Below are 21,060 nucleotides of genomic sequence, written 5' to 3'. Positions count from 1 at the left end.
TCTCAAACTGTGAATTTCAGTCTAGAAAACTTGTGGAGATCCACACACTGCTCCCTCACCTTTCCAGTGGAACATTTCCTCTTCCTTCTAGGCTGGAGAGAAAAAAACATTTGTTGGGAATATCAGAGCAAACTTAGTTATCAGATCTCTTTTCAGCTGCTGAAAGCTTCCTTCCCTACCAGTTATTTCTCCATCCCCTAACCTCAGCATCTCTACACATTGCTAGACAGCTGTCATTTTATGTCAAATATTGAGGAATGCTAACAGAACCACAAAGAAAAGAAGCAGTGATTGAGCTCTGTGCTTACTCTTCCCCCTTAACAGGATTCTTGAAAACCCAGACACAACCCATTGCATGCTTTTGCTGAGAAAAGGTAATAGCCTGGTTGGATCAATATTCTGGGATTAAATTGGCTAGAAGAAGCAAACAGTTAAAACTGCACATTTGCTCTGCAAATCCAGAATGCTAAGACAGCAGCTCCTGATGCAGAATCTCCCCAAAAAAACCCTGTATTTACCAACAGTTTCATAGCCTTCCCAGTCTTTGCACACTACTGCTGCTATCTGAAGTTCTAGTTCCCCTGATACCTGCAGCCACTGAAGCACAGTAAACAAGATTTAGACTCTTCTAGTTTACATGCCCACAAAAATCCTCAAAAATACCTGTAGGCAATCAGTGGAGTCTCTCGGCCCTAAGTGGGAAGAGGGAAGAAAAAAAAAAAAAAAAAACAAACCACACAACGCTTTTGTGACACTTAAGAGTTCTAAAATGTGTGTCAAAGAACTAGGACAGAAGCCCAGAGACGAGCTTTCTCTTCTTAGCTCTATCACCTGCTGCCCATTTGTTTCAAGGGAGCCACCTCTATATCTCAGGTTGCCCTATCACATTTATTTTTAACAGACAGGGAAAACAGCCACCTGCCTCCAAGAGCAAAAAATGAGCCAACACTGGAAAGCACCAAGCAGCTCACACACAACTGTAAACAGAACTTTCAAGAAATTCAGACACAGCCTCTCATCAAAGCAGAAGTCTCAGCTCTGAGGTTTCAAGCAGCACTTTTCCTGTTCTTTCTGCAAGTTCATGTGCCACAAGTGTAATGGCATGTGAAAGATCTCCTGACCTTTGGGGCAAGTGACTGTAACAGCAGATTGCAGACACTGTTTCCTCATTAGCACAAACATGACAACGGTGACTTACGTGGTTTCTTGCTTGCTCAGATACACCTCAACCGAAGGCCTGTAGCTGAGGGGGCACAATCCTCCCAGTAAGAGATATATCAAAAGTACTTCCAGTGAACAGTCTCTGAAGAAGATAAACACCACAGCACAAATCCTGGGCACAACAGCTTCAGGCCTTACTGCTGGCTTGCCTGTTAGTTGTGACTTGACAAACCCATCAAATTCAACTGGCAGCTAAGGGTACACCAGCATCAGACTTTCATTTTATTGTTTAGAGTCACACTTAGGAAATAGATCATGCTGTGAGGAAATAAAAAGCCAAATTTCTCTGCAGTGAAACACCCTCTACTGAATAGAAAATATTTATAGGAAGTCACACAATCCATCATCTGATGGGTCATGGAAACAAGAACACCAACACGTCTTGTTTATTTTACCATAAACCTCAGAATCTGACGTCTTACAAGTATCCAGTAAAACAAAGACCTGTCCCATGACCACAGAAGTGACTTCTCATAACAATTAACTGTGAAAACTGAAAGATCCACTTAACGATTCACCTTTAATTTAATAAAGTTATTTTAATGCCAGTGAGAATCTGGTCATCATTATCATTAGACTTGTCTGCTTTGCAGACACATTTTCATCTTTCAGTACTGAATATTCACACTTATATGAATGTTTCGACTACCGTGGTGTTTGAAACTTCCATACAAAGACCAAAAAAAAGCAGCAGAATTTATCTTCCTTAAATACAAATGCGCTATTTTCACCTTAAGTTTTATAAACGTCACTGTTCAGTTGAATCTTGATAAGTCATTTAAATTCACTTGTAACTGCAACCAACCCAACGAAAATGAACCTCCAGCACTTTCCTGTACATGAGTCACAGATACCAATATATCTAGATCCTTCGGCAAGTTTAGGCCCTAAACTTCTAAAGAACCAGGGGATTGTGACCGCGTCACACAACACTAGACATTTTATTCAGCTTATCTTCCACAGATTTAACAAGTACTAAGCCAAACGAATTTAAGGGGGGGAAAACCCCACAAAAAGGCGAACCTTCAAAGCCCTGGGCAGGCAGCAGACCCCAGCTGGGACAGGGCTGCTCGTACCCCGCCAAGTGTAAAGGCAGCATTCCGATCAAACAGCACCCGGGCAGCGGAGTGGGCTCAGCGCTGCTCTCGGCACGGACAAGTTCCGCGTGGCCGCGGCCCCTCAGGAGGCCGGGCCGCCCCAGGCCGCGGCATTGTGGCGCACTCGGGAAAGCTCCGGCCCGCTCGGGGCTGCTCACGCCCCGCTGTCCCGCCAGCCCCACGGCCCGGCCCGGCCGCTCCGCTCCCCCGGGGCCCCTCCGCTCCCCGGGGCTCTGTGCCCGCTGCCCCGGGCCCGGCCACCCTTTGTTCCGGCTGCCGTCCCGCGTCCTTTCCCCGTACCGGGTCCCCCGGAGGAGCCCCCGGCGCGCAGAGGGGAGGCCGGGCCGCAAAGCCCCGTAAGTTTGTTGGGGCGGCAGCGGGGAGCGCGGCCGGAGCCCCGGGGAGTGGCCCTGTGCTGAGTCACCCCGCGGGGCTGCGCCCCCTCCCCGCGCCCCGCGGACAATGGCGAGGGCAGGCCGTGCCCGGCCCTGCCCGGCCCCGCACCGTGATGTTGCAGTGGATGGTGAGCGGCGGCGGCGGCTGCGGGCTGGAGCCCGGCGGCGGCGGCAGGAGCACGAACTGGCAGTGGAGCTCGTCCAGCTTCCAGGAGACGATGCGGAAGCGCTCGTGGTCCTTGTCGAAGATGGACTCGAGGAACTTCAGCTCGGCCTTGAGCCCTGACACCGACATCCTGGCCTCATCTCCGGGCCCGGGCCTGCGCTGCCGCCGCCTCGCTCCGACTCGGCCGGCCCGAGCCTGGCCCCGGCCGCGCCTGCGGGGTGGAAGATGGCGGGGCCGGGGCAGCCCCAGCCGGCGGGGCACGGCGGAGCTCCCTTTGTACCGGCCTCCTGCGCCCGCCCGCTCGCTTAAAAGGGCAACAGCGCAACCCGCTCCCCTTCCGTCCCTTCCCTTCCTCCCCGGCGGGCCGGGCCAGCCGCGCCAACCGCCCCGCCCTCGCCCTGCCCTCCTCCCGCTGGCCCAGCCCCGCGCCACGCTCCGCCCCCGGGCCCGGCCCCGCTGCCCCTGCCCGATCGCAACTCCGTGCTGCCGCTGCCCAGCCGCTCCTCCTCTCCAACGCTCAGCCCTGCGCAAGGACACGCGGGGTTGCTTCCTCACCGCGCTTCTGTTCTGCTGAGAAAAAAACCGCAGCTTTGGGTTTGCATCTGGCGTCTCAGAGTCCTGTCAGACCTTCGTACTCCTCGGGGGTCGGTTGACTTAAGCCAGGAATTCCTATCCTGACATTTCTGGCAGATCCATACACATAAAATCTGGTGTCAGTCACTGCAGGCTGGAAATCAGTAATACAGAGGCCGTGAAAAATTGTTACCATGCCATTTAAGCTCTCCTGTAATTGTTTGTGTAACATTTTATCCTCAGAAAAAGCATCACGATGCATGAGAGCACCCGTGGTGAAGAGAATACTTGCTACATTCAGAGATGGAGAGGTGCTGCCCCTTCCTGACACTGGAAATACCATCTCTGCACCTTTATTTGTCCCTTACCAGCTTGATTTTGCATATAGGTAGTTGTCAGTTCTTTGAGAGCATGGAGACAAGCAACGTTGTTGCACCCTGTACTTCATGTTTCCCAACCGGCTATTAATTAATGCAGTGCACACACAAACCTGGAATACGGAATTGCCTTTTTTTAAAATTGATGTTTTATATAAATCTTTAATTCCAGATAAACTGGCAGCACTTCACAAACCACAAGCTGAATCTTGTCAAGTGTTAAGAACTCTAATCTTGATCCAGAAAAACAGTTATGCACATGCACAACTCCAAGTATATGGAAGTCTCAGAGATTTGTGGGCTTGAGATTCCCATCCTTCCAGCAAAAGACAGCTACAAAGAACATGCTTTGCTACAAAAGGACTCAGGAAGGATTGACACCGGTTAAATACTCAGAATGAAAGGTACCAGAAAGTCCACGGGATTTTTTAGCTGTCATTTGAAAGACTCTGATTATACAGTGTGTGCAACTCAGCTCTCCTAGACAGGCTGAACTACTCCTTAGACTGTACAGCCTGCAAAGTGCAGCCAGAGTGGATATAACTGCTGTGTGTCAATACATCAGCAGGCAGGGCAAAGAACTTGGAGAGATAAGGGATGATTTACGTGTAAGGGCAAACCAACTCTAAATAAGGAGCAGAAAATGACTGTACCTATTAGAAAGGGAGGATGTGGAAGAGTGTCCCGACGGGAACCCCAGAGACAAAACCAAAGCAAGCAGACTTTGTCAGGAGTTTCATGGTGTCATACGTGGCACAGCAGAGGAGTGAGTTTGGTGACTCAGCCCAGTCTCCTTGGTGCCATGGATTTTGGCTGGAACGCCTCGCTGCAGCAGCTGGGTGAGTAGGCTTAGCAAGTTCAAACTGCACCTTCTGTCATACCTTACCAGAGCTGCCTCTGTCACTCCCTCTGCTCTTCCATCTTCCTTGTCTCCTCAGCTACCCTCCCTCTGCTCTGCCCCTGCACCAACTGTGACACCTCACTTTTTTTGGCAGGTGCACAGCTGAGGTGTGTGCATGTGCTGGCTGGGAGGACACCTCGCCTGCAGTAGCTGGTGGAAGGCACAGGGAGCTCTCTCAGGTACCCACCCATCCAAATGCCACACTCAGGTCTCCTGAGCACCTAGCAGGCCAAACAAACTGTTTAACTGGTCAAGTGTGTTCTGCAAAGCCAGTCTAGAACTTTCCCCAGCTCCTTCAGTCTGCCTTTCTGTTGCAGGCTTCAAGAAGTAACATGCAGCTGCACAACCACCACTCCTTTGAATTCTCCTGCCCTTCTCGGTATTTAGTAGGCATTGTGCAAGCTGTGAATTAGTTTCTGTGATAAGACCTTGAGAACACACTGGAGCTGTCTCCTTTTCTGGAATTCAGAAGCTGCTTCAGAGGTGTGAAGAGCTGTTTGACATGTCTGACTCATTCGTGTTTCTTTCTTCAGGACTTGCCATGGGACATTGACATGAACCTCTGGTTGGTCATAAGATGATTCACGAAAGCCCGGAGTTTCCCAAATTGATTGTACCCAGAGCAGGACCTGACATCCTTATTAATCCTGGGTTAATAAAGGTAATGAATCTTGGTACAGCCCCTCAGGAGCACTCTGTCAGATTCCAGTAGTTACAGTTCCTCTGAAGTTCCTTGATCTGTATTTCCTGTAAGCACCATTTTTTAATAACTTGTGTGCACATCTTCAAGATCACGATTACCTCTCTCTATCATCTCAGGGGCTGAACTTTGGCCAAATCCCTGGTTTGAAGATAACATACCTTCATAATAACCTTTATTTCTTTTTCCTCCTTTTTATTTAAATATAGGAAATTTTGTAAAAGTCTTTAATTGTCAGAAAAAACCCAGCAGATTCCTCATTGCATTCTTGGGTAGAACAACGAGACAACCAGTTTAGACCAAAGCTGTCTTTCCCCTTAGCATTTACTGCCAGCCCTGTTTCCAGCAGATCAGACAGGCATGTTCCTGGCAGGACTGAAGGCAGCAGCAAAGGGCAAAGGGAACTGAGGGAAAGATGAGCTCAGGATGAGCCATTAAGAAGGAAATGAAGTAAAATACAGGATGAATGGACTTTGATGAAAGCAATAGTTGTCCGGGGCTTAAAGAAACGATATTCCAGAGCACAGATGAATTTCAGTTTGTGTTACTCCTTTTCTTCCTGTGAATGCCTTTTCCAGGTCTGCTGTATTTCCACCTTTACCCCTGAATGAAGCTCCTCTACATTCAGTGGAGTGTGCATAGTAGAGGATTGATTTGTTTCCCTGAGAGTAGTTTATAGTTTTGTTTTTTGACCTCGCTTCTCTCATTTACAGCCTAGCACTTAGAAAGGGTCTTTCTGTTTAATTCTAATGTCACTTTCCCAAAAGAAATGTCAGGCACCAAAAAGGTACTGCCATTTCAGAAACAGGGAAGGCCCAGATCTTATGTAACCCTGAACCTCAGCAGACAGAAAGTAAAGGATAAAGTTAATGAGATGGGAGGAGGTGTAAATTGATTTTACTGATGGATGATGCAAGTTTGATAATAGCTGAACCCCAGGTAGACTGTTGAACCTTTTCACAGATAGCAGCAGAACGTAGAGACTAGAAAAGACAAATAATACCTGACACCCATAAAGAGAAGGACAAGAGAGGGACACTCCCTGAAACCTAAAGGGACAAAGGCAGAAAGAGTCAAGAGGACCCTGCTTTACCAAGATACAAGTCAAGATGTCCTGCTTGCCAAAGCCAGGCTTTCATATCATTCTGGGCTCACAGCGCCAGTGTCATTGCCTCAATAATGAAGTCACCTTCAAAGCATTGAGAAAAAAACCACACATTGGGGCATGAAAACCAATGGAATGGCTGGTTTCCAGAAGAATCGTGTGCAGTGGGTGGGGGAATGATGAGTCCCTCAGACACCAATTTCACTTTTAAATGTTTTAACAGCTAAGGACTGGCATTACAAAACTAATCTATCCTAGAGCAGCCTGGGACACAGAGGGATACTGCTCCCCAGACGTCCATTAATGGGACTCATTGAGTGCAGGCACTCAAATACCATGGCCATGAATTTAACATCAAAAAAATCCAAGTTGCATGATTTTACCCAGGATGGCCAGAGCAGTTTTCAACTCCAGTTCTTCTGAGTCCATCCCTGTGGCTGTCAGCAACTAAATCAATGGTGTCCCTTCTTTGGAGTGCTTTGGCTCATCCACTGAAGAGTGTTTGCAATCCTGTAAGGAAACAGCAATAACCTGCTGGTGATCACATTACTGTTTGTGGATTTGTAGTTCTGGCTGTACTTACATCTGTGGCTGAACAGTAAATATTTCTGAACTGTCAGAAGCTGGATGGTGTCCGCAAAGCAAGGTCAATGATATGTTTTTGTTGCATATGAAAGTTGTGGGAGTTAATTTATTAGGACAAAGGTGCCCCAGGAAAGCGAAGCCATTCTAATCACAATCTTGCAATGCTGCAGATGGGGATTAAAATCCACTGTACAAACACATCAGAAACCAAAGTCCTTGTGCATACAGTGAGGGAACACATCTAATTGTCTCCTTAATGGCTCACACAGCTTCCTGAAAACAGATAAAAAGCACAGCTCTGAAAGCACTAAGGAGCCATGCAACCATATCTGAGACATTCACCAATCCAGGCCCAGGGTGCAGCCTCACCTGTATGTGGGGAGGTCAGACTGGGGAGCTAAACCAGTGGTTTTCAGTCATTTGCTGATTTGGAAACCACAGGTGGTAGTGCTAGAGTGTTAGAGTTCAGATCAAGACTTTCACTGTGATTTAGAAGAGACTGATGAAATTATCAGATGACATAGAAAGATATTTTCAATAGCAATGAGGACAAGAAAATAATTCCAAGAGGCACAGAAAAATCAATTTTAAAAATCAAGTCCTTGATCTAGAAAGCCACAAACCTAGTGATTCCTGCTCTCCTATAGATTACATTTTTGTATCACCATCACACTGGATCTCACTTGGGCTCATTCTGTAACACTCCCCCGCTTCCCAGTTCCTTCCCATGTCTCCACACTTCTTATTTCCACAGGATTCTCCATATCCCTCCCACAGTCACCACCTGCTCTGGCTAGGGGAGGCAGAGCAGCTGCTGTCACTGGTTTCAGAATCTTCCCTGCTTGGTACATTCTATTGTGTTCTTTACCTAGAGCACTTCAACTGTGATCTTGGCAGAAAATTATCCAAAATCACAGAAGAGTGTGGGACTTGGAGGACAGATTTCTGACGTGAGACTTAATAGATGAACCATCAGAGCTAGACTCTGATGCACCCAGTGTCCATTAAGATACTCCTTTACACACCCCAGTCCTAGCCCTGGCTTGCACTCTAGTTCCAGGCACAACTGGAGAACAACATCTGGTGACACCTGCAAGAATGTAGTATGGCAATGTACTCACCAAGGTGATTTTTTTTTAACTTGTCCCCTATCCAGCTGAGATTTATCTGGCTTGAAGAACCAGTCTCATATGAACAGTTTTAGCTAGGGAATAGGCAAATAGGGATACACTGTCTTCCCACAGGGACAGGGGGAGAGGAACAGGGCTGGAGGGAAGGAGCTGAAGGACCTTTATCATCCCCTCCCTTCATTAGGGCAACAGGTCTGCATTTGTGTCCTGGCTCCCCAAACCTGAGAGCACTGAGAAAGGAATTATTTAGTACTGATGCAGAGAAGAAGCAAGAAAAGTCAAATGAAGCAAGGAAGAGGAAAACAACCTGAATGTAGGCCCAAAGCTTCCTGGCACTCTGACATAAGGGACTAGAAGGATTGTTTCCTCGAGGAAGCAATGCCAAAGGGCAGAGGAGCTGCCAAACCGGCCGAGAGTGGCCCAAGGTGAGCAGGGCGGGGAAGGCCAAAGGAAAAGGCCGAGAGTTTACAGTGGGGAGGTGGCTGGAGAGTGGGGACAGCACTGGGAATGCGGGACAGCGCTGGGGATCGGGACTACACAGGGAGCTGCCCCTGCCGCGTGTGCTGGGAGTGCCCGGGGAACTGCCCGGACCCGGTGTCCCTCTGTCCCCATATGCCCGTGTCCCTCTGTTCCGGGCGCTCCGCCCGCAGCCCGCTGCGCTCGCACGGCGCCCCCTGCCAGGCATTTCCCGGGCATTAACAGGACACTTCCCGGACACTGCCGGGCATTTCCCGAGCATTTCCCGAGCATTTCCCAGGCACTGCCTGGCATTACCAGGACATTTCCTGGGCATTTCCCAGGCATTGCCAGGCATTTCCCAGGCTTGGCAGCAGAAAAGAGCCCCCACAACGCTGGCAACCACGGCCATAAAAGCCAGAGAGCACTGACTGAGGCAGTGGTGCTCCTCTGTGCTCTGAAATGCATTTCCTGCACTCAGACCCATTTGTCCATTCTCTTCCATGGACTTCAGGGATGCTCGGGAGCACTGCTAATTCTTAGACCAAGAGGAGCTGTGTAAAAACCACACTTAAGCCCTCCTGAAAAGAGAAAATGTAGCTTACTGTCCTCTTTCCCTACCTTGTTCTCAGCTTAAATTAATTAAATTTATACAATATTATTAAAAACTAATCTGGGGAACTCTCCCTTTGTGTGTCTGCTGGAGAATATGGCTGACCATAAATTCTTACTAATTTTTTGTGTGAATCATGCTACTTCATAAAATGTTTTTAGGGATGAGATTCTTTCTGTCCAGGTACTCTGAAATCATCAAAATCAACAGCACACTCATAAATTTATCTTTGCAGTCATACAAATGCTGATACCTTCTTCTCCAGGTAAGGAGATTAGTCAGAAACATTTTAAAACCCTTTTTCCATTCACAAAATTCAAACTTTTTGCGAGAAGGGCTTTTAGAAACACGCAGTCACTTACCAGCTGGTAGAGCTCAGTAAATAGCAGGAAGATTTGTCCACAAACATCCCCTGAACTGGAAGAGAGTTGTGACTCAGCCACCTTTATTGACCTTCTGCTTTAATTTCCACAGAAGCTGCTGCCTTTGGGATGTTGCTGCTTGTTCTCTGCTGACAGAAAGCATTACAAATGCACTGAATTTACTGTGGAGCTGCCACCACCTCGACCTACTGCAGTTCTACAGAACAGGTTTCCTTGGCACAAATGCAAATGCATAGCTTTGTATAGAATAGCTGTAACAGATGTGGGTAGGCCCAGCTATCAACTGCTGAAATTGATTAAAGCATTACCCCACGTCTATCATGAGACCAAATGTGAATTATAAACCAGGCTTATGTAGACTGAAGCACCCAATCCTGATAAAGAATCCACTGAGCTCCAGTGGAACCCTGCCCACTGAGTCCAGCAAACCTGGAATGTCTCCCCTGTGTGCAGGGGAACATTTGGTCACTGAGAAGGCACCCTGAGCATTTCATTTGTAGCATGATCTGGGGGAAAATACTGCAGTTAATGTAAACGAATGAAGTATCATCTGTCATCTTTCAAATGCATTTACAACAGAATTGAATATTCAACATGGACACCTGCTCAAAGATGTTTTAAAAAGATGTTTTAAACCCTCCAGAATTTCAAACTTTTCTTGGAGACACAAGGGATAGTTTCCTCAGCACTTTGAATGCTAAAATTTACCTTAAAATTAAAACAGAAAGTGTTAAACATTTAAAACAGAAACTGAGTTTTCAAAGAAAATAATGAAATTCCTCATGAACAGCTACAATAAATAGGTTATTTAATTTGGGAGCATGAATGTTTCTGTTAGAAATTATGATTGAACTTCTATATGCTTCTATATGTTCCAGACTAAATGAAAAAAACCCATTCTTCTTATACAATCAGTAGAATTAAGAGTTGTCTAGTGCCCTAAGTACTGGAAGAAATTGTGCAAAGCTTTATTCTAATGCTTTTTCAGGCTGCAGAAGTGGAGCGATGTGGTCTAATCAAGCATTTAATTGCCAACGCATCTTCTAAAAATATTCTGTTTGAACTCTCTTTAGACCATTCCTGTGCTAGTAATTTTTCTGATTGTGAAAAATGCACACTTTGTCCTGGTTTAGGGGACATGTTACTGCCAGAAGAAAGGCAGGAGCTTTTCCTAAAATGGAGAGTGAAAATCTCCTCCCTCTCAGTTTACTATAATTTGGAAATTAAAGGGCTCTCAGGCAAAGGTATGGGTTTAGGAATAACAGTTCTTTACTGATATATCTACAAACAAGAACAACATCAGCTATGAAAAAAATCGGTGACAAAACAGAACAAGACTCAGTGTCAGTCCCTTCTCCAGCCACAGACACTCTTCTCCTCACGGTCCCCGTGGAGCGGGTAGCCCCTCTCAGTCGCAGCAGCTGCAGGAGCAGGAGCAGGGAGGCGGAGGCAGAGGCGGCAGAGCCGTGTCTCAGGGGACAGGAGGGTGAAGGAAGACTCCGCTCACCGTTTTTGGTCCCAGGCCTCCGCGGTGGTCTCAGAGGCAGTGCAGGGTGCAGGGCAAATCCGACCGCAGAGAAAAAACCTCTCTCCTCGCATCGGACCTGCGAGTGTCTCCCAAGCTAGCAAAAAAAAAAGGCCAGCCACCCAGACCCCCAGAAACCCCGCCAGCGATTCAGCCAGCCAGACAGCTCCACCCATCCCTTTTGTCTTGAGCAATTAAAAGCTAAGGGAGTCACCTCATAGACTTTCTTAACATGATAATGGGAAAAATTCTTCACAAAAGACCAACAACTCTCCCCCCAACCCCCAACAACACCGATTGGGCTTAACTAAAGAAACCATAAGGTTTTACTGGGCCACATCATTCTCATACAGGAAAAAATAAAGTGTAGGCTTTGTTCTACACACACAAGCAGTGCCACAGAAATAGTTAGAAATTAAGCACATACTTTATATCAAGAGCAAATGCTCAACTGTTTTGCAGGATCAAGAGCTGCAAGTCTTAGTGATGCCATGGTTTCTATGACAACTAAGTGTGATATTACATGAAGGATTATGATTTAAAGGAGCACACATCTGGCCTTTCCCACTGATGTGGCCCTAGTTTATCCTGTATGTACCTTGTGTACAAATCTGCTCATCTTTGTGGGGTCACTGAGCCCATGGCAGGAAGGGCAGGCCTCAGCAGAAAGTGAGTGAAGTGCACTCTATCCCCACAGATTTCAAGGAAAAATGAATTCAGGCTTGGGGCTGCACTGTTGTTTCAGGCACAGCTGCAGCCCAGGTAGCTGAGGGCTCCTGCAGCAGCAAGTCAGGAAATGAGGTGCCTGGTGGGATGCAGCAGGTGCTGTGCACCTACACTCCCTCCCTGCAGAGCCCTCGCTGCCCTGACAAGGTTTCCTGCACACCAGCCTGTCCTGGGTTGGCTCCATGTCCTGTTGAAGGCTCGAGCTGTGGAATTGTTAACCAAACCCTGCTCCAGCAGGTCACAGCTCCCTCCTCCATCCCAGCAGAGATCTCTGCTGGCTCGCTCTTCTCTCAGCCCTGAGCTCTGCAGAAACTCCACTCCCCCCCTGCTTTCTGATTACCTTATTGTCCATTTGGCTCAGTAGGGAACACGTCTGATCTCTTGGAGATACACTCCAGCTATCTCCATGGTCCTCAGTGATCTCTGCAAACATAACCACAAAGGTATTTGCATCTCTTGGGAGCAGGTGCCAAAAGCAATTCCATATGACTTAGTGCTAAAAGCCAGCCCAGACTAGCTAGATTGGAACAGGGTAGGAAATACCTGAGACAAAGTAAACTCTGCCTGTCCTTGGTGTAAGAACAGCAGCCTGCTCTTTAACTGAGAGTGCTCAGCCCAGCCCTGCAGCCCCCCAGCAGCCAGGAGGCTGCAGCACTTCTCAGCTGCTCGTGTGCTGCTGCCCAGTTCATTTTAGCAGTTCAGCCATTTTGGGTAGGAATATCTTCTCCTCTGACTCATTTCCAGGGAGCAGCCTGGCTCTGGGCTGCTGTGCGTTCAGGACACACAGATTCACCTGCTGCTTTTACAGGCAAATGATTGCCAGTGCTGCAAATTTGTTCAATGGCCCTTTTAAGTACATGGCTGGCTTTGCAGCAAACAGCTCCCTTTAGATTAGGATAATGCTTTGCCAGGGAGATTAGTGCCACTGCACTTGTGAAGTCATGATATTCCCTACAAATAAAATCAGTGACTATAAATAGCCAGAACATCTTCCATCCTATGAGATTATGAGCTTCTTCCTTGCAAAACAGATGAGCTCATTGAGAGATAATTTTGTGATAGCCAGATATCTTCAACATAAGATTGAGCCCATCATCATTAGTCCAATTAAAGCTCCTTTTTATACCAGTAAAATAATTGACGTGCTGATAAACTGCTTCAGTTCATTGTTACCGCAATACCCACAGCTGCTCTGAACACATCCATGTAATCAATATGGCCCACTAAAAGGTTGCTAAATGAGTTAACTCTTCCAGGAATCAGCCAGATTTCTAGAGACTATCACGCTTTTTGTTCTGTGTTTCTTTTATTTACAGAGGCATTAAGTCCAATCACAAGCTGATCACACACACTCCAGCAGAGCAGAATACGAATGTCTGTCGCATGCTATTATTGTAATGGAAGTTGAGCAAGAGAACCTGGCCTTAGGGCTAGTTTTCCCATATTAAAAAACACCTAAGCTAACCTGCATCATTGTGACAGAACTAGGTTAGGGAGTGCCTGATGTGCAGTTGCACTGGCAGAGCAGGACTTACCGTGAGGGGTGGCAGAGCAGGAGCCAAGACAGGCAGCTCTGACTCCAATTCAGCACAGCCAGAGCAGCACCTCCCAGAGCAGCCTCAGCAACGTGACCAAAAGGGCCCATTTCAGCACCATCCCAAGCTGCAGCCAGCACTGAAGAAAAATGGGGCTCCAGACTTCCTGTTCCTCGTCAGTGCCATTGCCTCCAGCCCCTGTGCTGCACTGTGCCGCTCCAGGGCAGCTGAGTAGGAATTCCTGGTAAAGGTGTGGCCTGTAGCCAACAGCTTCATGCCCTGCTCTCTGGATTAGAAAGCATTCTCAGGAGCCACAGAATATCTCTCTAAATGCCTAACTTTACTGCAGGTCCAGAAGAAGCAAATCTCTCAGGTCAGCCTCTCCCTGCCCTGCTTCAAGGGAAGGACTGGGGAAGACAAGCCCGCACACATTTATGAGGGGGCCTGGAGCTTCTGTTGTTGACTGCAATTAAAAACTCCAACTAAAACTGCCAAAGCCTTTTAGAAGTTTTGTTAATCTGCTGCGAGACAAATGCTTGAACTTCAGACTTACTCATCCACAAATCTCTTTTCTGCATCACCTACTCATGCACTTGCCACCTTTGGGAGACAATGGTTTTTAGCAGCTCCAGACAAACAAACAAACAAACAAACAAACGAATGAATGAATGTAGAAGAAATTACTTCCTCCTGATGCCTGCAGCATTCCATGAGAACTTTGCAGTGTGAATGCAGCTGCCCAGGCTCCTCTCAAGGTCCACTGCAGGCAGCCTCACACCAAGTACTAATGCTGGGTGCTGCACAGGCACTCCAGGAGATACACAGAAGTATTTTTTCACACTTAGAAGTAGTCATCACATGCATACAGCTCATGATGAGGGCTAGGCTGTGACCTAAACAGAGCTTTTCAACTCTTTGTTGCTACCTGCTGCTGACGTTGAAATGCAAAAAGGCAACTCTGCATTTACCCTGCTGAAACACAAACCTTTAAAGAGTTTATTTTGAATTGTGTTGCAAAGACCAGGCAGAGATAGGTAGTAGGCTGCACAGCTTTAAACAACTTGTCAAAATCCTTTTAGGAAACAAAATAACATACATGTTTTGAGGGGTTCCCATCTGTCTGAATTTCTAATTTGATTTTTGCAGCTCACACAGCTCAGATGGGATTTAGCTGAGAACACATAACCTGAAGCTGAGTTCCTGAAGTTTTCTTCATACCAGGATGGCACCTGCATAAGAAAATTCTTAAGCTGCCGAGCTGCAGCTCAGGCCCTGGGTGTCCACTCTGCCTTCCTCAGATAAGAAGGATTACCCAGCCCCAGATGCCAGTGCCCCCAGTGCTCCTGAATGTGCCAGGCACAGCTGCAGGGGAGCAGCTCAGGTGCAGCACTGAGCTCTCCTCTGCCTCTGTCTACCTTAGCCCTCCACATTGCTGCTGGTCCTGGAAGCACCTTTTGTATGAGGCCCACTTGGAAAGGGTGGTGTGTCCAGAGGCAAGGAATTCTACATTGCTTCAGTTGTAGAAATCCACCTTAGAGCTCCCATCCAGCTGTAGATAGCTGTCTCTTCCAAAGAAAGATCTTCTGGAGCCCACATCACCCCCTCATAGTTTGAAATTTCCAGTGGACCACAATAATAATGGTGAAGGGAGAAGCAGCACTTACACTCAACCTTTCATTAAAAAGTGCATCTGTGCTGAGGATACCATCTTGTTTCAAAAATCCCACATCCCTTAGAATCCTTTAGGCTCCTATTATAGCATATAGTGACTAAAAATAATTGCTTGTTTCCTGGTGTTTCAGTGAGTTTGCTCTGTGTGCCCGGTAGCATTTTGCAGAGTTTCACTGTTTCCCCAAGGCTGTCAATCAGTTTTCCCTGTTGTTTGTGTGGGCTTTTCACACACAACACCGAAGAGGAAAACACTAAAAAAAAAACTCTGGGAAAATGTGATTATAATCCACTTTAAACAGCCAGCAGGGGGATGTGCAGGACCAAGAACTCCTCTGGCTTTTTGAAAAAAGTGAATGCATCTCAAATTTACTATGCCTAGTTAGTTGTAGAAAATAGAGTCTCTTTCTGTAACAAAAGAGCACAAGTCATCAGCCTACCACTGTCTCTGGTAATTTTATAATCAGCTGAAGAAGTACAATTCCATCTCTACTGATTAAATTATATATGGCTATGTAGGTTAAATGAGCATAAGAAGTCAATTATCAACTTCTGCCTAGTACTTACATTTTTAGAAACACAAGCTGGGTAACATATTGCTCTTTTTTGAAAAAAATCTGCAGTTACCAAGGCAAGAAAGCCAGAAATATTGGATTTCCCACTCCCAGTAATCGATAATTAATCCTATTATTTACAGATCTTCAGTTTTACTTCTTCTTTAGCCAGTTGGGGGCTTCAGTCCCCAAAGGTGAGTTGTGCACCCCTCCAAGGAGGGGCACCTACTTCCAGCTGTTCTGTCCCAGCAGCTGGAGCTGCTCCTCCAGATACAGATCTGATCCAAGAGGCTCTACCTGAGCGCTCAGGAAGCTCCATGGCCCTCAGTGGGAGCAATTACCTCGTTAAATTCCTCGGTGCTAATATTTGTCACCATTCATGGAAGAGCTGCTTTAAGAAAAACCACCTAGGACATGTGGAGCTGCTGTCTGTACGGGGATGGAGCTCACAGTGGTTTCTGTGGCTGTCATGTCTGTGAGCACACCTGGTGTTTAACACAAGCAGCTTTCTTCACACACCTACTCAGTCAGGTGCCATCCACATCAAGTACGTGTGCTGCTTCACAACCCGGGGAAAGGTGCAGGAACGAGAGGGACAGAGCACAGCGATGCCTCCACCTCTACCACGCTACATCATTTCTGTGTGCAGCAGCACGGGTGGTCCGAGCCAAGAGCTGGCCAGGAGATGGCGAGAGAGGAGCGCTTTTGGAAGCACATCCCTAACCCTGGCTCTAACCCGCACCCCCAGAGCCTGCACTCTGACTCAGTGCTGCCCAGGAACTCCGGGGGACACGCAGCTGAGGAGGTGCCCAGCTCCCTGCGGGAACCGGCCCTGCAACCCCGGCGGGAACGGGAACGGGCCCTGCAGCCCTGGCAGTTCCCTGCTTTACACTGGGCTGTTCTCAGCCCAGGCACTTGGGATGGTGCTGTCTGATGGCAGGTCCTGCAGAGTCCTGCTCTAGGAACTTCTCCAGGGCAGCTTTGGGTCTCTTGGAAAACAGAGAGAGCCACCCATCCTCAGAGATTACATGAGAAGTAAGGCAGTGTTACAGGCTGTGTTTTCCCCTATGTACACTCAAATGTTTGCTTTGGTACCTGCGATCCATCTGTCACACTCGGGATGGAGCCAACTGCTTGGCAGGCTGCTACAATGCTCCTCACTTTTGTTCGCTACTAACCTTCTGCATTCATGATTTAGCTGCTAATTGATTGTGGCTTCTTTTGCAATACATGGTAAGAAATACTTGGAAAACACCCTCTCAATGACATAACTACGCACCAGTTCAAGGGGGTTTTGTCAGTACTACCTTATATAAGCAGTCTGCAAATATCCCTGGCTTTCTCCACAGGGACACTCTTCTAAGACACATCTGTTTGTAGAAAATGACAGAGATGGACATGGGAGATTCATGCTGAAGACTCTTCAGTCCCACACTAGCAAACAGTTAAATAAGAACCTCTCTGAACACACAACTTAGGTAACCAGTGGCAGAGAAAAAGCACATGATCAGCTGTGAGCTGTGGAGAAGGAACAAAGTCCAAGAGGAGAGACTGAAAATAGCCTCCAGGTAGGTTCTCTGGGGAAGTTCAAAACTCCATCCATATCAGCAGGCACTAAGCACCTTTAAAACAGGCTCAGAGTGTTTCAACAGTTCAGCTCAATCAGCCTGTGCTTGGCTGGTTCTTAGTGCTGGATTTGCACACACACAGCCCTGGCCATGATCTAATGCTGCTCTGTGGTTAACCCAAGCCTGCACAGCCAGCAGCCATCCTGTACCATCCTGGCACTCTCCCCACCCTACCTTGGGAGTGTTTTTAGGGGCAGGAAGGGAGGCAGTCCTGCCCTGCCTCAGCTGTGTTGCTCTTATTGCCAGCACAGCAAAGGCAGCAGGGCCAGGTTTTTGGGGTGCAGTGGTACTGCTCAGGGACACAGCTGGCTATGCTCCCCAGCTCCTCTCCTCTAAGTCCTACAGCTGGCTGGGAGGCAACAGTTATTGTGTGCCAGGGCAGGAAACCCCAGGCATGCTGAACAGCACCTGCTCATAAGAAGTTCAGGAAACAAGCACAAATGCATCCTCCAGCAGAGAAAAACATTATGAGAACTGATCCAAAATGATCACTGATGCTGCAGTGAAAATTCCCTAGTATAGCTGATAATCTCTTCATCTTATTTCAGTATGAGTCTTCATTTCCTAATACACAGAAGGTGATTTCAACTGCACCTATTCCCTGTACAGCACCTCTTTGCCACAAGAGTGCATCCTTGCAGCTTGCACCAGGCACTCCTCTTGCTGCAGCATCCAGGCACCTCAAACCCTGGTTGCCTTGTGCCAGCAGCCCTGAGTACAGCCTCTGGTAAGGAGCTGTTTGCAAATGCTTAGTTTGATATAAGGTAAGTTTATAGCACAGCAAATCAAAGGGACGGTAAGAAAATGCCTTGTAATTAGATTAAAGATAGGTATTGTATATTGGCACACTAACAAAACACTGCTAGAAAAACAGTATCCAAAGCAATATTGCAATATTCAAAGAAATATCTCTGGCAAAATTTCTTAATATTTCCTTGCCATACTACCCTTTTCCCTAACATGTTAACAACAAAAGAATAACTACCCTAGTAGTTTAACTCCCAATTCCTTACCAGGTACTGGCTATGCCTTTGTCAACATTGCAAAAAAGTGTTTTTGTAAATTAAAACTTCTCAGAAGATGATCTCCAGGCATGTCTCTAGGAATGGGGAAACCAAGGTGAACAGAAATAACACAGTATCTGAAATGTACTCTTGATATTACACGAAGTCTCACACATACCCAACCATGAGGCCTGCATGAAAAGCAGGCAAAGGAAAGCTGATGCAAACAGAAATCTCCTCAAGTTTCCCTTTCTAAAAAAAGCTGCTCCATCTTTTAGTGGGTTTTGACTTTCCCACTTGTGCTTGCCCTGCACAGTTGGGTACAGAGCTGGAAACCTAAAGAGAACACTGAGTTGAGTATTTCCTACTACTTGGTCAAAGCATACTCTTGCTGAGACCCCATGAATTAGCAGGAGCAGCATGGTTGATCCCCAGACAGGCTATTTCATTTCAGACATCTTCCTGGAACTTCACTGCTCTCTTCCCAGAAACCACTCCCTCTGGGAATGATTTTATACTTCACAGAAGCAGATGTGACCACTGCCCTGTAAAAAAGTCACTATAAATAATCCCTAGCAATACCACTTCAGACATAAAGGCTCTACAGATTATACACTTATTCCTGATAATTTTTCCTGTTGCACTGTTTTGATTTACAGCCACACTCCCCTGCTGGACTCTTTGTAAGGTCTCACTCCCTGGTCCTTTGCTGTGCCAAAGCCATGGAGACCCAGACAGCTGTGTCACTGTCCCAGCCTTGTCACACACCTTGCACTGGGACCTCACAAGTGCCACACGGGGTCACAGAGTCCCAGAGCCTGCTGGGGGGCCTCTCTTCCGTTCCACCTGTCATCTGTCTCATCTCTTCACACTGGGAGCTCTGCAGAGCAAGGGTTTCTTCTTACAGAAAACTCCTTCAGGATCACATGTGTGGGTTTGCAGACACACAGCACAATGGGGAGCACAAAAGCAGAGCTGAGCAATTGTCTGAGTCTGTCCCCAGCATAGGCTGGGGAGGCCCAAGAAGTGCTGTCAGAAGGATGTGTCAAGGGCACAATTATTGACAGACAAGATTGCCCATGTGAATGTCTAAAAGCGAGTGAGTGTGCACATTACAGTCACTAAAATCACTTCAGAGGCAGACAATTGAAGTGATACACACAGTTGTGGATAAAGAACAGACAGTGTAGTCACTGAAATGATCTAATTAATAAATACTAGTGGCTATTCTAAGTTTCTCAATGGCCTAAAAGGATTTTTGTTTTCAACTTCTTAAAAAAGAAGAAAGAAAATGGTTTTGCAGAAGAAAGGAGGATTAAACAGGAAGATGACCTTGGTTAAACAGACACACGTCAGAGAAAAAATACTTACAGTAATAGGAGGTGGTTATAAATATGGAACAGTCTTGGATGTGAGAGGCAGGATATTGGTATGAAGTGGTGGCACTCCTACTAGCAAGATGACAACAGTTTCCTGGATAAAAAAGCAAAATAGGGCAACAGAGAACAGCACTTAAAAATCCACCACAAAAATCCAAATTTCTCAAAGGTTGCAGAGTCCACTACTAGAAAATACGAACAAGAATCTGATCCCAAACCAGATATAAATATGTCCCAAATCTCACACAAGCAGCTGATTAGTACCAGCCCTGGGCAAGCAGGGACTTGTCAACAGAAGAGGAAGTTAAACCTGAACAGAAGGCTGGCCCTGGCTGGAGAGCACAGAAGGGCAGCAGGCTGGTGAGGAAAGGCCAAGGTGCAATATTTTTATTGAATTCTTGAACTGAACATCTCAGTTCAAAAACTCTGAAACTGTGACTTCTTACTTGCAGCTGACAGGTTCTCTATCAGTAAAACAGCCAAAACAGCCAGTGGAGGATGAGAAGAGGTACTCTAAGTTTAAAATAGTCTGATTAGCAAAAGGAGGATTTCCTGCATCTCAGCAATTAAGAATCAGCTGCTACAGCTGTACCTGCCAGTTACTGGGTTTGGGCTTTTAGGAATTATCATTCTTTACTTTTCTCTCACATCACAAATGATCAGTTAATCCACAACTTCTGGCTGTATGCCTGAATGAGCACTCTCAAATGGAAAGTTTGTAACACTGAAGTTGATCCCTCTGAAAGAAAACTTCTCTCCTACAGGTCAATGTGAAGCAGTACAGTCGTGTTCTCTCTGCATGCCACCAGGCACTGCTTACCATCTCTTCTCAAGAATTTCAGGCAATAGGTCACATCCTGCTTTCAGGCATATGTGATTAGCTGGGGATCAAATTAATCACAGGTGAAAACATAGCTGTGACAGCCAGCTCAATGGGTCTACTCATATCTGTCTTTGGAAGTCCAAACACAGTAAAATTGTTTTCAAAATACAGCCTTAGTTTTCCCATACTTCTAATAAGCTGAAGTATAGTCTATTAAGCTTTTTTCCATGATTTACAGTGGGATTTCAATGATTTACCTGTGGGAGAAAATGCCATGCAGAGGGATAGGTTTCATTTTTCTACCCTCTTCTGGGCTCCAAAGACATTTGAGACAAAGTCAATTCCACTCATTTTCTGCAATATTGCCCATTTGTGAGCAAAGACCCAGCAGCAGGCAAGCCAAGGAAACTGATGCATGAAAAGAGGGACCATTGTGACCTGTTCTGTGGTCTGGGCATCCTGCAACACCATTCTGTTATTATAACAAAATTTGGTTTCGTAGCCACTGCTAAGAAG

General features: G+C 46.7%; 1 protein-coding gene and 1 long non-coding RNA gene across 4 annotated transcripts in view; both read right to left on the bottom strand.

Moving 5' to 3' along the window:
* The window catches only part of LOC117001889 (ubiquitin-conjugating enzyme E2 Q2), a 48,189-nt gene extending 45,106 nt beyond the window's left edge, over positions 1-3,083 (bottom strand). The window contains exon 1 of the mRNA XM_033070575.1: positions 2,823-3,083. Within this exon, the coding sequence (XP_032926466.1) occupies positions 2,823-3,008 (186 nt within the window). The 5' untranslated portion in view covers positions 3,009-3,083. The remainder of the gene's footprint in view (positions 1-2,822) is intronic.
* Positions 3,084-3,385: 302 nt separating this feature from the next.
* LOC117001722 lies at positions 3,386-19,805 on the bottom strand. Of its 3 annotated transcripts, none has more exons than XR_004419107.1 (5): positions 19,714-19,805; positions 11,210-12,376; positions 9,682-9,830; positions 6,919-7,045; positions 3,386-3,606 (listed from the first exon to the last, which is right to left on the bottom strand). It is a non-coding gene; the product is annotated as an uncharacterized LOC117001722 (long non-coding RNA). The 3 variants fall into 3 exon arrangements; XR_004419108.1 differs by having other exon boundaries at positions 9,682-9,827; XR_004419109.1 differs by lacking the exon at positions 3,386-3,606 and having other exon boundaries at positions 3,949-7,045.
* Positions 19,806-21,060: the final 1,255 nt, after the last annotated feature.

This window comes from Catharus ustulatus, chromosome 12 (assembly GCF_009819885.2).
Source record: "Catharus ustulatus isolate bCatUst1 chromosome 12, bCatUst1.pri.v2, whole genome shotgun sequence".
NCBI classification, from domain to species: Eukaryota; Metazoa; Chordata; class Aves; order Passeriformes; family Turdidae; genus Catharus; species Catharus ustulatus.
Note: the sequence above shows the minus strand (reverse complement) of the source record. Positions and strands in the feature narration are given on the sequence as shown.